The sequence below is a fragment of the Capsella rubella genome, unplaced genomic scaffold, assembly GCF_000375325.1.
Source record: "Capsella rubella cultivar Monte Gargano unplaced genomic scaffold, Caprub1_0 scaffold_5, whole genome shotgun sequence".
Lineage (NCBI taxonomy): Eukaryota > Viridiplantae > Streptophyta > Magnoliopsida > Brassicales > Brassicaceae > Capsella > Capsella rubella.
In genome coordinates, this window is record NW_006238919.1 from 12,019,221 (window position 1) to 12,037,273 (window position 18,053).

Sequence of the window (18,053 nt, forward strand, 5' to 3'; positions counted from 1 at the left end):
CTAAAAGTAGTATATACTAGTAGTATTTGCCGACATAAAAGTGACAAGGAAGAAAGACGTTTTAATACACTTGACTTGGGAATGTAGTAATTAGAGTAGTACTAGTATTAAAAAAAAAAAAAGGTTACCAGAGATGTGTCGCCCCCACGGAAAAGTCTCAGTCCCATGCACTCTGTGAAAATACAAGAGTCAAAATGAAAAAGTAATATTTATGAAATAACCAAATCATACGAAAATAAATAAAAAAATACAAAGCATAATAGCATTCAATACGAAGAAGATGAGCAAGTTCTATCCAAATTGAAACCAATCAATCTCATTAACTGAATTCACACATTTGCAGCTATCTGAACAAATTAATTTCCAGAATTAGGTAGGTTTGCAAAACTCGTTACCAAACTTGGCAGATGATTTGAAAACCTAAACAATCCTTAACAGAAAAAAAAAGAGGGAGAAAGAAGGGTACCGAGAGGAGAATCGCAAACGGAGGCGGATTCGAGGACGAGAAACGCGAACCTGACGAAGATAAAAGGGAGTACGATAGCGAGCAGCAGGAGCAACAGTAACAACGTCCGAGCAGAGAATCTCCTCGCCGCGACACATCCTCCGCTTCCTTTTCCGATTCCGACGCCTGGATTCGATATCGTAACCTTCTTAATCCCTGTCGCCGATATGTAGAACTTCATCTCTTCACAGTTTCCCTCACTATCTCACACTTTCTCTCCACTTCCATCAATCCAAAAACAGTTAACACACACACGCGACTCTGTTCTCCAGATCTCCGATCCCCACTCTCACTTAATCAGAAGAAACAAAGAAAAATCAGAACAGGGAGGGAGACGAAGATGCGATGATCAAAGCAAACGTAGAATCCAGGATTATTCGGATCAATGGAGAAAACGAAGCTCGACACGACGACGAGTGAGAGAGAGGGACTGGGATGGGTTTTTGTGTTGATCTGTACGACGGACGGGGAATAAAAACTAACAACAACATTCAAAGAAGAGTAATTCCTAAAGAAGCCAAAGGAAGGGGACATATGTTGTTTGAATTTATGTTAACCCAAAAACAAATAAACGCATTTTACATACAATTTTGGGTTTTGTTAATAGAGATAATGGAGATAAATGATTATTTCACCAAATACTATTCTGAGTCACGAGTTTGTCTATAGTATGAAATAAATTTATTCCTTGTAATAAAGATTTTTTTTTTATTAAAAAAAGCCAAAACCAATGCCGCGTTCAACTCCGCGGGAATTTAGCACATTATCTCATAGCAAATATATTCCTTACATACTTGTACGTAAATATATTAGGATTTTATAGGTATATAAAACTAATCAAACGTAATTAATGAAAAGGTAAGATGATTGAGTAAAAAACGAATTATGGACGATAATTAAGCTACAGATGATTACACAAGTGTCCTTCTCGACGAATAGAGAGTGTTTTTGTATTTATGTGGAGTCACACCGACACATAGCAGAGAGAGGGGTTCCAGTGTGGGAACCCACATGGAATTAATGGTGCGCTATTCCTGGAGATCACCGTCCATTAATTGCTCCCCCCCCCCTCTGTTAATTATGATTGCCAATGCACCTGTTTTATATTACTAGTTTTTAACGTTAATTTTTTTTTGTTTTGGGATTTAACTAACTACATATACTGGTTAACTAAATTGATCTTTTCGTAAATCAATGGACTACTTCGATAAACTTATATTGGTCATTACAGTAGTTTGTACTCTTACCGTTTCTAAGATACTTTTATTATTCTTCAGCTAGTGATGAAATAAGATGTTTGCCGACACACACAAAAAAAAAGTACAACTTTAAATAACCTTAGTAAAACAACAACTCTAAACGACCCCTAAACTATTGTTTATTAAACGAGTAACAAGATGCGCTCATAGATTTTTTTGAGTGTTATCGTGCTAGTGAGAGCCTAGGCGTGTGAATTGTATGCACGTTATAATGTTACCTTTGCTTATTTTGTGTTTTTGTTCATGATTGATTCTGAATGGTTGGGAGATATATATGACTATATTATATAAGAAATTAAGAAGGGTCATATCGTAATTAATTATGGCCAGTGTGGATGGAGGATATCTATGTAATGCAACTATGTTTTTAACAGTATAACCTAAGATACATATTCTTGGATTATAACTCGTCAGTTGATCAACTAAGATAAATGTTGTTGCTTTAGTTTATATAATTCTGATTCACAAAACTGATCAAGTAGTAGAGTTTTTTGTTGGCGTCAAACATATTTTTAGATCGAATATTCGAACCATATATGTACGTGAATTTTCTACGAATTCATATATTAATCCCACCATAACAAATTCTGATGTTTAGCTCCTTTCTTTATTTTTATTTTTTTTTAATTTTCTCACGATGAAAGCAAATAATGTGTTAGAAACTATATAGTGTGGCCAGAATTAGATCAAAGTCTAAAATGTGTCAGCTGGTTGGATAACGTAAATCATATGAATTAATGCAGAAAGTTAGACAACATGCGTTTTGTCGTTTCTGCATGTATCGATAGTGCGATTGCCAATGTTCTTCACGCAAGTTGATAGATTTCGAAATTTTATTAATCTTTCCATGCACTGTTAAAAAAAAAAAAAAAAAAAAAATCTGGTTTCAAAACGTTACCTTAAACTTTCCAGCTTCACAACCTTTCTATCCCATACTTTTACGTTTGTATAAGAAAGCCGTTTAATGAAATAATTTCTCCATATTTTGATCGTCTAATGATGCTCTATAGGTGCATATTTGAGATAGTGGTTGCAACATGGCTGGTACGTTGTATTCACGGACCTAGAGAAAAAGAATATATATACATAAAATTTACTCGTTAACAAAAAAAAAAAATTGTAAAACAACTACTCAGAATTATCGCAACCTCTTCGTTATAACTTTACTCAACCACTGACACTGTATATCTGATTTTTCATAACTGATGTCCTCGACATTTTGATACATAAAACACGCTTTAGGTCAATTCAGCCCGGCCTTGATCATTTACCTATGATCGAATATATTTTGTATTGATTATTTTCTCACTATTTTTGTTTAGACTTATAAAGTTTTGAAATTGTATGCTTTTAAACTGAAGAGTATATTGGTAACTAATATTATTTTGTAACCATTAAAATTAAATTTTATTTAGTGACAGCATCGCTACAGTGTCACACTACTCACTAGCTTCACGGTTCATGTGTGTTTTAAGAAGAAAAAACAAACAATCTTTGTTTGGTATAAAACGGCAGGAACTGTGAGCCAAAAAATGCAAAATGGAGCGCTTTTCATCTGAAACGAAAACAAAAATATGGTTCGACTCTTATTACATGTGTTTCACGATCGTAAAGTCGTCGTTCACAACATCGGAAGTTCTCCCGGAACCTTACCGGTCGTGGTCAGATTTGGAAATAGGGTTTAACAGATTCATCTCTTCTCATCCGGTATGTGTTTAATCTTATGCTGTTTTTTTTGTTTGTGACATTGTTCCGTTTAATTGTGGGATTCAACATTGTCTTTGCAGTGATGTTGAAGCGTGCTGACAAAGGGAAGTCGTCGCATGGATCTCGAATCAATCAATTCGGAGTTTTATTCTTCGTTGTTGGGATCTCACTGGTGGCAGTTCTGTTATTTTGTTTCAGTGGAAAGAATCAGAGGTCAGAACTGGAATTGGAGCTACCGAGACATATTTCAAACAATGTCAATCCCGAATTGCAATCTCATCCAACCGTAGAGATTCAGAACGGGACTCAGTTGATATGGAAGATACCAAATTCGCCAAAGGCAGTTCTGTTTATTGCTCATGGATGCCACAGGAAAGCTTTCGACTTTTGGGAGAAATCTTCAGATTGCCCTGAATGTACTGGTCTACCAGAGGAGAGGTTTCTTATCCGATTTGCTTTAGCTAGGAAGTTTGCTGTTTTAACTGTATCTAGTGCTGGGAATTGCTGGACATTCGGTAAGGAGAAAACCATTGTTGAAAACATCATAAAATCGTGGGTCAAGAACCACAAGCTTGAAAGGCTTCCTCTTGTTGCTTTAGGGGCTTCATCTGGTGGCTACTTTGTCTCTGCTCTTGCGACAGAGTTGCAGTTTAGTAGCATCGTGCTTATGATTGCTGAAGGAGTCTTTGATCAAATTAGTCTCAGTAAACAGTATCCGCCGACTCTTTTTGTGCACATGCCTAAAGATGTCTACAGACAACAAAAGATTAGAGAGTTTTTGGAAGGTCTCAGAATGGAAGGCATTGATGCTGCTGAGATTGAATGCTTGGATATGCCGCTTTCTCCTGATTTCCTGGCAGATAGGATTCCAGGTCTTGATTCAGATGTCTCGGCCAAACTGTTTAAGTTATTTCAAGACATGGGATTTGTTGATGCGAAGGGATACATGAAACGTGATGGCCGGAGAACACCCTGGAAACAAGCTCTCAGTGGCTACAAAATATCACTCGAACAAAGATTGGTTACTCCTGTTGAGGAAGAACTGAATCTTGCATATGCATATCATGAAATGACGAGCTTGCAGTCTGACCAAATCTTTAACTGGTTTGATTCGCATATGAGCTAATTTGCTGTCAGATTTCCATATATCAAGATCATCCTTTGAAAGTTGTAGGAAGCATTGCATAGGACAATATATCTGATTCCAAAGGAACATGCTTAAAAGGTCCACTACGATTTGAGTCTGGAATGATCATGTTCACTCTAGTGACTGTGATTAGAGTTAAGAAGTCAATTTTTGTTAGCGTAACTAAACAAAACTCTCTGCTTTGATTAAGCAGAGTTGCGTGAAGCCAGCTGCTTTTTGATTCTTGTTTCTAGTTAACGATGACCACTTAGTCTGTTGTGGTTGCTGAATCTGTAAGAACTCTAATGTTGGAGGCATATTCCTTATATGCTGCTCTCCATATTGAGAGATTTTGTGCGATAATGACTTACTCTTAAGCAAGAAAGCCAAAGCTAGAAATCCTCGTGTTGAGACATCTTATGATAGACAATCTTTTTTTCGACTATCTTCATTCTTTCGCCAGGTTATATACTACACGCTGAAGTACAAAAAGAAATGGTATTAGTATAAGTGGCTGGTTAACGAAAAATCCAAAGCTTTTCAACATTAAGGTATGTCTTACATTCTTCTATTTGTTATTAAAATTTACAATACACTCATTTGACAATGAAAGGCTACAGTTTTTTGACTTTTGATATGCTTAGAAATGTGGAAAACCTAAAGAGAAATGTTGTGGTTAACTCAAGACCGTATTCTTTAGAAACTGATCTGGAATGTTCCTGTACCTCCAAATATGGAGCAATTAGTACAGGGTAATGCCAGTCCAAGTCTATTTTTTTTTCAACTTTGTTTGGCCTTAGATGTGATCCACGTTTGGTATTTTTTTTTTACTTGTATAAAACCAGATATACTGATTACTGTAAATCGGTTTGTTAAAGTTATATTTTGGTTTTTATTCAAATATAGTTTTAACGTAATAAAGAAAATTGTAATCTTGGGAGATTTGAAAAGCCAAACTAGAAAATCTTATTTTGATTTTCAGGATTGAGCATTCTAATTAAACATGTAGTATAGTCATACAATGAAAAGTTTGATAGTCAACAGTCATATTGTGTCTCAGATTGATTGCCAATGTAATATTTAATATATGATATTTTATAATTTTGAGAAAGAGACTTAATGGGAGGCATGGATCATGACATTCTCTATGTCTCTTTTTCTTCTTCTCAATTTTCCAATTATGGGTATGACTTTTGGTTATGAGAATTGATATATAAAGAGTTGTCCAGAATGGTATGATTACACCCAAATTACATCTCGATCTCTCTCTTACAGAAAAGGGTATCTTACTTGTTTGTCTTCGGACAAACCGACAAACACTATCTCGTCTTTCAAACTCTTGTCCTAATTTTGCGTCCATATATCTCTCTTTTTATGTGTTTTTGATTGCACAGTCACTGTTTTACGTTGAGGTTCATCAAGGAGTTTTCCTCTTTTCCTTTTCAGATGGAAGACCATATTCATGAGTATGACCACATAGTTCAGATTTGTGGGGAAGTTTCATCAGGAGAAAAAAGCTTGGTGGGCATCAAGAAGACATGTGGAGAAGCACCTTGCGGATTCTCAGATGCCAAGACGAGTTCAATGGAAGCGCAAGAACGTGCAGCATCAATTAGGAAGCTATTAATAGCTGTTCTTCTCTGTGCCATTTTCATTGCCGTAGAGGTCGTTGGAGGAATCAAGGCCAATAGTCTTGCGATTCTGACAGATGCAGCTCATCTGTTATCTGATGTAGCAGCCTTTGCCATATCGTTGTTCTCGCTCTGGGCTTCGGGATGGAAAGCAAACCCGCAGCAATCATATGGGTTTTTCAGAATGGAGATTCTAGGTGCTCTTGTCTCTATTCAAATGATTTGGCTTCTTGCTGGTATCTTGGTTTATGAAGCCATAGTTAGACTTAAGAACGGTAGTGGTGAAGTTGAGGGATCTCTTATGTTTGTTGTATCTGCAGTTGGTTTACTTGTAAACATTGCTATGGCTATTCTGTTGGGTCATGACCATGGTCATGGTCATAATCATTGTCATGACCATGAACATGGAATAACCGCAACCGAGCATCATCATGATGAATCACATCTATCTGAGGTCTTAGTCGAGAAGAAGAAGAAGCGGAATGTAAATATTGAAGGGGCATATCTTCACGTGCTGGGAGATTCGATACAAAGCGTAGGAGTGATGATAGGAGGAGCAATCATATGGTATAAGCCGGAGTGGAAGATCATAGATTTGATATGCACATTGGTTTTCTCTGTGATTGTGTTAGGGACGACAATTGGGATGCTTAGGAACATTCTAGAGGTTTTAATGGAGTCAACGCCACGAGAGATCGACGCCACAATGCTCGAAAAAGGAGTGTGCGAGATAGAAGAAGTGGTGGCTGTTCATGAGCTTCACATTTGGGCGATTACTGTTGGCAAACTCTTGTTGGCTTGTCATGTTAAAATCAGACCCGGGGCAGAGGCAGATATGGTTCTGGACAAGATTATTGATTACATCAAGAGGGAACACAACATTAGTCACGTGACTATTCAGATCGAACGCCAATGAAGCCACGTGAGGAAGTGTTTTTGCATTATCATCTACTTTGATATGGTTCACTGTTTGGCCCGCCGTATTGAGTCTTGGATTAATCGTTTGGACTTTGGAACAAGGTATAAGCTCAAGTTTACTCATTTCTTCTGCTTCTACCGATCATATTCTCCTTTGGGTGGATCTCTATTTGCGTAGTTAAAAAAAATCATGTTTGAATTATCTGTTTGTTGATAAATAAATAAAAATGAATTAGCTGTTATACGTAATTAGATTCTTGTGATGGGTTTGACAAAACACAATATTTGGGCCTTAATGGGCCGACGAAAATGGACATTGAGAGACAATATGAGAAGGATCTAGAGCCCACAGATATATATACTGTTGTGACGTTGGATCAAAAGAGAGGTAGAGAGGAAGCTGAGAAGGCACGCTTAAAACAGAGTTGTAGAGAGTGTTGTTTCTTCTTCTTGATCCTAGATCCTTAAGAGAGAACCTGTAAAACAAAATAACGTCACAAGTGATAAGCAGTTTCAAATAGTGGAGCTTGGGAGCAAGAGTTCGCCCCCGGAGACAATTGGTGTGTGTTCTCTTTTATTTTGCAACATTTACCTGTACTATGGCCACCACATGCTCCATATATACCCTGTTCGTAGTAGATTGTGCGCAGTAGAAGTGTTTGGTATTTATGCATCCGTGATGTTTCTGATGAAAAAGCCTTGAGATTTGTCTACTTAACTCCTCCTCTTTAGTGTCGTGCAGAGAAGATGGGTCGTATTAGCAGTCTACCAGACGAGCTTCTCTGTCATATATTGTCCTTCCTTACCACAAAGGAGGCTGCTTTGACGTCGGTGCTCTCCAAGAGGTGGCGCCATCTGCTTGCATTTGTTCCTTGTCTTGACATTGAAGACTCTGCCTTTGCGCTGCGTAGGCCCGAAATTATACAGAGCTTCATGGACTTTGTGGATAGGGTATTGGCTTTGCAGGGCAAGTCTCCCATTAAGAAATGCTCCCTCAGCTGTTATTCTGCCGTGGATTTAGATCGTGTGGATCGTTGGATACACAATGTGTTAAAGCGTGGTGTTTCCGACCTTAATCTATTAATTTTGGATCCGGAGAAAGATGATTATTATCGCCTATCTCCAAAAGCTTTCCAGAGCAGCACACTTGTCAACCTGAAACTATGCACCGGAATTGATATTGATTGGTTGGCTGGGAGCATTTTCTTACCTATGCTTAAAACACTCGTTCTTGACACAGCTTGTGTTACTAATATTGAGATTCTTCTTCATGATTTGCCTGCACTTGAGGAATTACTCCTGGCTTGTGTGATCTGGGATGATGGGGATGTGACCGTATCAAGTGCAAGCCTCAAGTCCCTAGCAATAGGTGACAGCGAAGTCCTTGGCTCTCTTTCCTTGGATACACCGAGTCTCACTTACTTTGAGTACACCACCCGTGATGTTGAGCTGGACTATCCACTTGTTAACATGAAAAACTTATCTACTGCTCGAATTGCCTTCTCATTATGTCAAGAGCAAGTACAGCTAGCTAGAGAACCAGATGATGATCATTGGTTTGACCAAGGCATTGTTCGCGGATTTAATAATGTGTGGAAACTCTTTCATGGCATACAAAATGTTCAGCATCTGCTTTTGTGTCCGGATACTCTAGAGGTCAGTTTTTTCTATTCTTCTCTCTCTCTCTCTTGGAATATATTTATTCTACTAAAGACGTTAAACAGGACTTTGTTTCAACTCCTGGAGCATACAGGTCATGTTTGTTCTATCTCATTTTAACGAACAGTGAAGGTATAGTTTTAAGACATGTAACTGCAAATTATTTACTTGTGTTTTTCTTATTTTCAGCTGCTTTCTATTTGCTGTGACGCGATGCCAGTGTTCAAAAACCTCAAATCATTAGATATTAAGAGTGACAAGAAACGAGGTTGGCAGGCAATCCCAGTTCTTCTAAGGAACTGTCCACATTTAGAAACTCTAATCTTCAGGGTATATAAACTACTCATCTTCCAAACATGTACATATATTGAGTATAAACTTAGAATCCCTTATTGTCTCCTTTATGCTTTCAGGGTCTCTTGCACGATGCCACAGATAAATGCGGGGATGCTTGTGACTGCATTTCTCGGGAGGACAAAGGTCGTTCGCTCACATCCTGCCCAGTAAAGATGTTAAAGATTCAAGGGTTTCAAGGAACAATGAAAGAGATGACAATGATAAAGCATTTCTTGGACTACTTTCCATGTTTGAAGAAGATGAAGATTTATAAGAATGATCCAACAGAGATCAGAATCCTGCAGATGATAGAAGACTACAACAAGTCATCGAGTTGCAATGTCGAACTCCTTGTATAAGAAGTGGACTGCAAAAAGTAGTCCCCGAAGAACGAAAGGTGCTCATAGTTTTGCAAAAGTTCCCATGGAATTGCATTCCGATTCTTTTGTTTAATTTGCCTAGAAACTCTTTCAAACCAATTGCAAAACCATTGAACTTCTTTTCCCCCCGAATGTTTAGTCATTTACTATTGATATGGCTTGCCCTCATTTGATTCTTCGCCACAATTTGCTTGAGTTGCTCTTGATGTCTTTACTTCTTTATTTGACGTGCCGATGGTCTAATAAGCTACAACACAGTATTATCTTAAGCTCAATATAGACTTAGCTGCTTTTATCGCAAGAGAAATAGTTAAATGTTAATGTGCTTTAAATTTGATAATATGAAGATCTTGCGGGTTCAAAAAGAGAAGTAGAATATCAAAAACGGCATTTCTCATCTTCATGCATTTGGCCAAAACCCAACAAGTCAAAATTTCTATTACACAAAAAAAAAGGAACAAAGTAGTTGTTGCTTTAGCAAACTGAGAATCCTTCTTACAAATCTGATGGAATCTTAACAAACTGTGTTACATCTGATACCAAACTATGATCCACAGGCTTCAAACCTTTTCTCAACCAACGTTTCAACAAGGCCAACTCTAATCTCCTCACCTGCAAAAATAAGTGATATAACTCCCACTCAGCTATACTACACAATATTATTGAAAAACTAAAAGTGAGATGCAGAAACAGAGTTGTGTACTTCCATTCTTAAATCAGCACGCCAAGGTATACTACAAAGGGAGAGGGGAAAAAGACCAACCTGCCTAACGATGAAAGGCTCCTCAGCTCGACTAAAAGGCTCGGTCAATACAGTTAGAAACCCGTTTCTGTTCCCGTAAACGATATCTGTGAAAGGTCGATCACCCACCTGCACATAAACGCTCAACTACATAAACATCTTATCTACCAAAACACAAATCACCAGGTTCATTATGAATTTACCATGATTAGCTCTGAAGATGTACAACCAAAGTGTTTCTCGACTTCTTCAGCAGTTCCCGCAGGCTTCTTTACTCCTTCAGTCATGAATCAAAAACAGTCCTTATCAATGATCAGTTACAGTGATAAAAAAAACCAAGACATTCACAGAAGATCAAGTCACTTACTATGCCTCAACACTCTAATTCCTATTTCAGCCTCCAATGCTTTAGCTTTCGAATCATCATGATCATATTCCGTAAGCCCTGAATTTTCCAGACCCGGAAGTAAAAAAAAAAAATTAGCATCTTCAATCAACCAGAAACTATAAAAGCCAAAGAAACAAAAAATTCAAACTTTATCCAAATTTTACCAGCAGAATTGCTAAACACAGCGATGTCATGACCAAATACGGCTTTACACCGCTCAATGGAAGGCCGGAGTGGTGGCCAAATCGCTAGAGAATAAGGAGCCGTAAGAGTATTATCTTTATCGAATACTACACCTTTGAAGCCCTTCTTCTTCAGCTCTCCCCAATCAATGTACCTTAAATCTTTCACAGAAACATGCGGAATAACCAAATGACGATCCCTAACAACAACGGAGACCGAAGAAACGATACCCTCAACATTGATTCGTTGCCCAACAGCCGCTTTCAGATCTGCCCACCACATGTTCGACGAAATTGCCAAGCCCTTGTTGTCTTCTACTCTCGGCAACGCCAATTCGCGTGGCTCTACGTCGAATTGTTCAGGGATCCGGTTAGAGAAACCTGGGTCCTCGGTCGGAGAGCTGAATTGGTAAAGAAGAAACGAATCTTCAAAAGTGGGTAAACGCAAACTCTGGTTTTGGCTTCGATGGTTTGTTGTCGTTTGCAGAGGAGAAGGTGAAGGAGGAGGAGAGCAAATGGGTTTGGTGGAGCAAGAGATGAAATTAGGGTTTCGTCTGTGTCGGGGAGGAGAAAGAAGGAAACTTTTGGGGATTGGGTAGTACAAGGTAGTGGAGGCAGCCATCGATGGGGTCTGCATCTCAGCCTTCTTTATAATATTTGTTTCACTTTTATTGACCCAACAAAGTAGTTGTAAGTTGTTTATCGACAAATTCCAATTTTCTTGGAGCTGTTTTAGAAAAATATGATGACTCTATTTTGCTCCACACGCTTTGATATCCTAAATATATAAACGGACAGTAATCAAAGCTAATCAACCAAAACAAATTTCCACTGCTTTTGTCCAAATGAATCAAAGAATGTTCAAGTCAAAATTGTATGTTTTACTCATGTGTCACTCTCTTGTCTTATATCGGCCGTCTTTGAACAACATTTTATGGCATGTAAAAAATTTAATATGCTCATGAGCCACCCTCTTGTCCTAAATTGTATGTAAGACTTTCTTCACTCTGGTAATCTCCTGTTGCAAATCTTGAAGTCTATGAATTTCAAACAAACGGGCAGAGATAAAACAAGAGAGCACAAACCTTAATATGTTCTCCCAGGAAACATTTCAAAATCGGTACTAATATAAAAGGCTGTGCTCACTCATGGACTAGAGGTAAAGAAGAAGCACTGCTCACGTAAATCTATAAGACAAAGTAGAAGTGATAAAGAACAGTTGCAATATGCGTGGCTTAATCAAAGCTGATCCCATCAACAAAAACATGATAGCCAACAATCAACAAACATCACAAACTCAAAAATCCAAACCCAAAAACAAACTTTTAGCCAACCTGTATAAATCAATTCCTGGAATCAAAGTTTAAGAACTCGTTCTTCAGTTATTCTTCCACTACACATTCATCAACATCACCTTAGCTTAGAATAGCAGACGAACAAGATTGCTGCAACCAAACCAGCAGCTCCAACTGATCCAGCAGCAACCACTGGCCACTGAAACTCTGCTTCCATGGAACCCTTTTGGTGACCACCATTTGTGTCTCTGACTCCATTACTAGGCTTCATGGATCTCTCATTCAACCCAAAAACAGTCTTATTACCTTCCTTAACCTTCTTCAGCAACTCATCCTTCTTCAACTCCATCTCCTTCTCTCGTTTTTGAGTTTCACTCAAAGCTACATCCGTGAGTTTCTTCTCAGATTTGCATTTCGCCAATTCCTCTCCGTTCTTCACCAATTCCAGATTCAGAACACCGACTTTCTTCTGCAATTCATCAATCTCTCTCTCTTTCTCGTCAGCTTTCTCCCTCATCTCCTCTTCTAGTCTAACTTTCTTACTCTTCTCCTCCATTTCCCTCACTTCCAAAACCCCAATTTTCCTCTCCAAATCCCTAACCCTCTTCTCAACCTCAGCTCTATCTTTCCTTAAACCCTCAGCTTCCTTCTCACAGCCCTCCAGCTTCTCCACTTTCTCTGCCAAGGCTTTCTTCAGCTCCGCCACTTCTTCCGCAGTCTTATCCACGCCGTTCAAGGAAGCGATCAAATCATCCTGAAGATTAGACACCTCAGTTTCAAGCTCAACAGCTCTCGTAGAAATAGATTCCAGAGCCTTCTTCTCTTCCTCGTACTCCTCGATCTCTTTCTCCATTTCTTCGAATCTCTGATTCATCTCCGCTTCTACACCTTTCATCTCTTGAATCTCTCCCGTAAGCCTCTCTAACCTCTCCTTCAATTCGAGATTCTCTCTCTTAAGTTCCTGGTTCTTAATCTCCGATTTATCCAATTCCTTGGTCTCACCACTGCCTGGATCGGAGGCAGAGATCCCCTTCGCCGCCCGATCTTCAGAATCGCTGTGAATTACCACCTCATCCGCCATTTTACGATGCTACTAAAGAAAATTCAACACAGAATTAAGACGCAGATAACGTGAACAACTCAACGCATTGGAAAAAATCAATCAAAAAGTCTGATGCTTTAGAGAATCAGTCACTCTTAGACTTTTTTTTTTTTGTCAGCAACAAAAACATCAAAATCAATACATTTCAAATATCGGGCAAAAGCCCAAGTATCCCGATGAAAATATACGAAAGAGGATTCTCTTGAGAGGGGTTTACCTTCCGATTTGGCAGGGAAAATATGATAAAAGGATGAGATTTCCCGGTGAAGGGATCGGCCAATCGGTTCAATTTTTAGGGTTTATAGTGGAGTTGAGAAATTGGCCGGTTCTGAATGCCCACGTGTTTAAAGCAAGTCCACTTAGCATCATCAATTTCAACGATCTCTCTTATATGGGCCTTAGAACCATTGTTGGTCTGCTCCATCAGGCCCAAATCTGCTAGAATCGTTTTTAGAGATTTTTATTATTTTGGTCTTCGTTGGACGATGAGTGTCTTCTTTTCTCCGTAACATGTGATGAGTTTTATGACTTTATTATGTCTTCCACGCTATTTATCGTTAATTTTTCACATGAACTCTATCAATCTAATTGGCTATTATATACTATAGTTTTCGAATTTCAAACTTTGTTCGTAATATTTAGAACTAAAACACAATATATAAAGAAAGAAAAGGAAAAAGGAAAAAAAAACTAAATTATGAACCCGAACTAAGCCACAGTAAAAAAAAAGAAGGGAAAAAAAGAGGAAAGAAATAAAAATAAGCTGAAAATAAGTGAAAAAACAGAGAGAGAGAGAGAATCCCAAATATGTTTGTTCAATCATCTTCAACCTCCAAACTTCATATCATCTTTCTCGCAGCGCTCAATAAACGAAGTAAGAACTTTAATGGCATTGATCTGACATTGCAGAGCCAAAATGTAGCTAGCTGTCTCTTCGAACAGGGCGTCGACACCAAGAGACGTTCCTCCAGGTACTATTGTCTGGAGCGCCTCGATCTTCTCTTCCACACCTTCTTCTTCTTCTTCTTCTTCGTCTTCGTCGTCATCTTCGCTAATTACACTCGCCGTTGCATCAGACAATCTCTGTCTGGTTCTGCGGTTGAAACCGGTGGAGCTTGTGTCCACGGCGGTGGATGGAGATGGCAAAGAGCGTTTGGTATGGGAAGAGGCTAGGGTTTTCTCCATTGACGGAGGGAGAGAGAGAGAGAGAGAGAGAGAGGATGTGTTGGAAGAAAAGGGGTAAGAGAGATGTGTGTGTATTTATATGAATGTGTGATAGGAAAATTAGTGAGAGTATAGGACCTGTTCAATCATTCCGGTTTGTATTTAAAAGTTCGGTTTACTCTGATTTTCTCCGTAATTGTGATTTGACTTATGAGCTGAATCATAATGTGTTCGGTTTAAGACTTTCGTTAGGTACTAATTTGGTTGGTTTAATTCAGATGTAGCTTTTGGGTTTAGGCGTTTAGCTGTAATTTTTCGAAATTGGGTAATGCCGGTATGACATCTCAAAGCTGGGTCCAGTTGTGATTTTCAATTTTTTTTTTTTCTTTTTTAATGTTTTGGTTCGTTGTGTTGTGTTGTGTATTCGAATTATGTGGAGTGTTTGTTTTGTTGGTTAATTATAAAGAGAGAGAGAGAGAGAGAGAGAAGGAGAGAGATTTGGATCCGTGACAATCACGCGCTGTGTCTGTGTGGTTTAGTGGAGACGTCACTATACTCAAGTGGATCTCCCTGAGGTCCTGACAGATAGATAGATTGGATCTTTCTTTTTTTTCTTTTCTTTTTTTCTAAAAAAGCAGAAAAGTTTAATACTCCAAAAAAAAATTGGAAAAATGCGTGTCATTAACAAATGGTAACGTGCTTAGTTTAGTAATAATATAGACTTATCGACATGTGTTTTAAACTTAATCCAGACGTTGACTCGTGGGTCTTTGTTTTCGTTTCTTTTCGGAAACCGTAATGATTTATATCTAAAATTACTTAACTGTGCATGCATACGACAAATGCAATACAGCATGCATGCTCTTCAGTCTTCATCATCTACAGATTTAAAACTAAAAGTGAATGAATATGAAATAGAGTTAGCTTAACCATTATTCTTTATATAGCCCAGATGTTTTTTTGGAGATATAAGATATATAAGGGTTGTGTATGTATACCTTATGAGAATGTGAGATTAAAAACCAATAAATCTAATATAAGATATATGTCCTCATCAAACCTTATTGGTAGTAGTTTACATAGTATAAATCTTAATCAGTATACGGGTATACAATTAATTCCCACAGTGTATCTATATCTTAGTTATACACAAGCTAAGGAAAGGAATCAATTAGTGTTTCAAGCTTCAACTGAAATAAAAAGAGAGAGTTAAATGGGTAACTAGTAGTAGTCTCAGTCTCACCTGTGCCAGGTTTGCATGGGAGAGAGGGAGGGAGATGGGATCCACAAAAGCTCCGTAAAAAAGGAAAAGAGAAAAGGAAAGCACATGTGCTCTCACATGAGAGTTCCTCCCAATCTATCTTAGCTCCATGTGCCTCTTTACTTCCCCACACACATACATATTAAACACTCTCTCTCTCTCTCTCTATTCATTCTCCTTATACGCTACCTATATGTATAGAGAGAGATAGAGAGAGAGAGAGAGAGATACTACCTAGCTACAGTTGGTAGATAGCGAAGTGGTGGAGGTAGTGGTGGTGGTACTATGATGATCTACTTAACTAGTTGCAGTTTGCTATACAGTAGAGAGAAGAAGAAGAAGCAAGATATATCCTCCACATGATCATGATTTTTACATCTTGCATGGGAGCCACGTGACATCTTTTATGGAACCTAACCTCTAGCTCATCTTTTGTCAACTCTTTTTTTTTTTCATGGTTTCCAAGAATTCCTTATTATATAGAATTCCTACAAGATAGATAAAACAAGTCGTGCTCATGTGTCGGCATTAATCCTTTACACAATTCACTTGTAGACGTTCATCGTCTTAAAACAAAAAAAAATGATAGTTAAGGCTATATTTCTCATTATTTTCTTGTTGATGTTCGTATTGTATAAGGTATTTACTACTATAAACTTATAAATATCTTAATTAAGTTTAGTGCAATAACGATATAGTCTTTAACATTTTATAGTGTTATGATCCACTATTACAAGTATAAATACAGTACATATAGAGAGGAGTAGGTGATGTTTCCAATGAGGGAACGGATAGGAGAAGAGGGTGGGGGGGGGGGGGTTGGTTTATTGGGATTGAGATTATCAGAACCGGTTTCTTTCACCATCGACCAACCTGACACTTACCCCCAGTTCTAATATTTATATTATATTGGTGATGGGTTAATAATAATAAGAGAATATATGTGTATATAAATCTTGATAGTTTATAGTATACACAAACGTAAATTTTAGCCTTGGTTAATCATTTATTTATTCAACCACAACTCTTTTCTTTTTCTTTTTTTCTTCTGGTCATGTAAATTAATATAGTCACATCAAATGGGGTTGGTTAATGTGCGTTGTTTAAGAGAAAGAAATGGTGTTGAGAGATGAGATAATTGGTCTTGTTTTCTTTGGGAAGAAAAAAGAAAGAGATCCACATAGACGAAGAAGAGGACAAAAACAAAGTGATAGTATATGTTATGGTTTTATTAGTTGCAAAAATTATGTTTTGTCTTCTCATTTTTGTGGTTGAGAAGAAATGGGCCAACCAAGTAGACCCAAATACGACGGTTGATCTTTTGGGACAATGGTTACATGGGTGTGGGTCCTTTCTGCATCATACTTTGTCTCTAACATGAATCGCATTTGTTCCTTCCTTCGTATTATTATATATTTCTCCAACTTCCACGATCAACACACAGTCTTTTATATAAGCTCCGGTAAAAGTACGCTTGTGTAATATTATCTTCTTCTTCTTCTTTGTGTAACTTCTTACTGTTTGTTTTCTTAATTTTGTGCATCATCAACATATATTATAATATATCTATATATATATATATACTATAATATATATATAACAAATATTTTGGTCTTATCATAATTACAAAATTAATATTTTCCCTAATTAAACTGAATTTTGAACTCTTAGCTTTCGGTAAAGAAAAATGGATGATCGTGCGACAAAGTGCTCAGTGATTTGGTTAGGATTTAAACTGTCCCTATGGAGCCTTGAGTTCACAAAATATATAGTATTTTTCTTGTTAATAATATAAAAAGTTCAGGACAAGATTTTGTTAGACACTCATAAATCACTAATTCCCAAGGAGAAACATGTTTGGATGTATTCATTCTTCAGATGTGAATTGTTGCTGTATTTTTTTGTTTATGCGAAATTGTTGTTTTTTTCTCAATTAAGTTTACATAAACAAAACAAAAGCTATATACACTCGTATATTTTGCATATACAGGAAACATTACATATTAGTAGTTTAGTGAAAAGAGATTTGAAGTAAATAGTGCAGATTCTGATGGAAACATTAATCGACTCCGGAAGAAGAAAACAAAGTGATGCTCGTGACATGGGCTTCCCACTGCCACAGCCCACATGCGTCGGATCTGCCATGAGAATATATCATCAACATCATAAGTGATTTCATCATAAAGATCATCATGATGTGCATGTGCAATGATCGCATATTCTCATCCTATCTGTCACCAGGTAAAGTATGGCTACAAAGTTGTTTGTCCATGGCATAACAGTTTGTGTCGGTGATGTTTTTGTACCAACACAGGTTTCAAACAAACGATATATATTTTGAAACCAAATCGAGTCATGGTCCAAAGAGTGTTACTTACTCGAAGAGAGTAAATTATGT

General features: G+C 37.6%; 7 protein-coding genes across 12 annotated transcripts in view; 3 read left to right on the forward strand and 4 right to left on the reverse strand.

The window, feature by feature from the left end:
- Positions 1 to 1,170, reverse strand: part of LOC17886975 (probable galacturonosyltransferase 15) — a 4,358-nt gene extending 3,188 nt beyond the window's left edge. Inside the window, exons 1-2 of the mRNA XM_006290413.2 lie at positions 467 to 1,170; positions 129 to 172 (exon numbers count right to left, since the gene is read on the reverse strand). Of these exons, the coding sequence (XP_006290475.2) occupies positions 129 to 172; positions 467 to 686 (264 nt within the window). The 5' untranslated portion in view covers positions 687 to 1,170. The remainder of the gene's footprint in view (positions 1 to 128; positions 173 to 466) is intronic.
- A 2,195-nt stretch (positions 1,171 to 3,365) lies between these two features.
- LOC111830516 lies at positions 3,366 to 4,960 on the forward strand. The gene is made up of 2 exons (XM_023782737.1): positions 3,366 to 3,471; positions 3,552 to 4,960. Exon 2 carries the CDS (start codon positions 3,554 to 3,556, stop codon positions 4,595 to 4,597), a length of 1,044 nt encoding a protein of 347 aa, XP_023638505.1. The 5' UTR covers positions 3,366 to 3,471; positions 3,552 to 3,553; the 3' UTR covers positions 4,598 to 4,960.
- Positions 4,961 to 5,059: 99 nt separating this feature from the next.
- On the forward strand, positions 5,060 to 7,395 carry LOC17887507 (metal tolerance protein A2). 4 transcript variants are annotated; one of them, XM_023782739.1, is made up of 3 exons: positions 5,114 to 5,148; positions 5,218 to 5,349; positions 6,044 to 7,395. In XM_023782739.1, the coding sequence occupies exon 3, from the start codon at positions 6,044 to 6,046 to the stop codon at positions 7,142 to 7,144; it is 1,101 nt and encodes a 366-aa protein (XP_023638507.1). In that variant the 5' UTR covers positions 5,114 to 5,148; positions 5,218 to 5,349; the 3' UTR covers positions 7,145 to 7,395. The 4 variants fall into 4 exon arrangements, with proteins under 4 accessions (XP_023638506.1, XP_023638507.1, XP_023638509.1 ...); XM_023782738.1 differs by lacking the exon at positions 5,218 to 5,349 and having other exon boundaries at positions 5,060 to 5,148; XM_023782741.1 differs by lacking the exons at positions 5,114 to 5,148; positions 5,218 to 5,349 and adding an exon at positions 5,833 to 6,009.
- Positions 7,396 to 7,637: 242 nt separating this feature from the next.
- LOC17886768 (putative F-box protein At3g58820) lies at positions 7,638 to 9,703 on the forward strand. The gene is made up of 3 exons (XM_006292303.2): positions 7,638 to 8,802; positions 8,995 to 9,135; positions 9,219 to 9,703. Exons 1-3 carry the CDS (start codon positions 7,894 to 7,896, stop codon positions 9,498 to 9,500), a joined length of 1,332 nt encoding a protein of 443 aa, XP_006292365.1. The 5' UTR covers positions 7,638 to 7,893; the 3' UTR covers positions 9,501 to 9,703.
- A 194-nt stretch (positions 9,704 to 9,897) lies between these two features.
- Positions 9,898 to 11,553, reverse strand: LOC17885450. The gene is made up of 5 exons (XM_006291261.2): positions 10,816 to 11,553; positions 10,631 to 10,708; positions 10,467 to 10,540; positions 10,285 to 10,392; positions 9,898 to 10,133 (listed from the first exon to the last, which is right to left on the reverse strand). The coding sequence occupies exons 1-5, from the start codon at positions 11,468 to 11,470 to the stop codon at positions 10,017 to 10,019; spliced, it is 1,032 nt and encodes a 343-aa protein (XP_006291323.2). The 5' UTR covers positions 11,471 to 11,553; the 3' UTR covers positions 9,898 to 10,016.
- Positions 11,554 to 11,989: 436 nt separating this feature from the next.
- On the reverse strand, positions 11,990 to 15,719 carry LOC17885693 (peroxisomal and mitochondrial division factor 1). 3 transcript variants are annotated; one of them, XM_023782433.1, is made up of 2 exons: positions 13,448 to 13,557; positions 11,990 to 13,218 (listed from the first exon to the last, which is right to left on the reverse strand). In XM_023782433.1, exon 2 carries the CDS (start codon positions 13,207 to 13,209, stop codon positions 12,244 to 12,246), a length of 966 nt encoding a protein of 321 aa, XP_023638201.1. In that variant the 5' UTR covers positions 13,210 to 13,218; positions 13,448 to 13,557; the 3' UTR covers positions 11,990 to 12,243. The 3 variants fall into 3 exon arrangements, with proteins under 3 accessions (XP_023638201.1, XP_006291508.1, XP_023638202.1); XM_006291446.2 differs by having other exon boundaries at positions 11,990 to 13,221; XM_023782434.1 differs by lacking the exon at positions 13,448 to 13,557 and adding an exon at positions 15,638 to 15,719 and having other exon boundaries at positions 11,994 to 13,218.
- On the reverse strand, positions 13,806 to 15,726 carry LOC17885937 (transcription factor PAR2). Its single transcript, XM_023782435.1, has 2 exons — positions 15,638 to 15,726; positions 13,806 to 15,273 (listed from the first exon to the last, which is right to left on the reverse strand). Exon 2 carries the CDS (start codon positions 14,413 to 14,415, stop codon positions 14,056 to 14,058), a length of 360 nt encoding a protein of 119 aa, XP_023638203.1. The 5' UTR covers positions 14,416 to 15,273; positions 15,638 to 15,726; the 3' UTR covers positions 13,806 to 14,055.
- Positions 15,727 to 18,053: the final 2,327 nt, after the last annotated feature.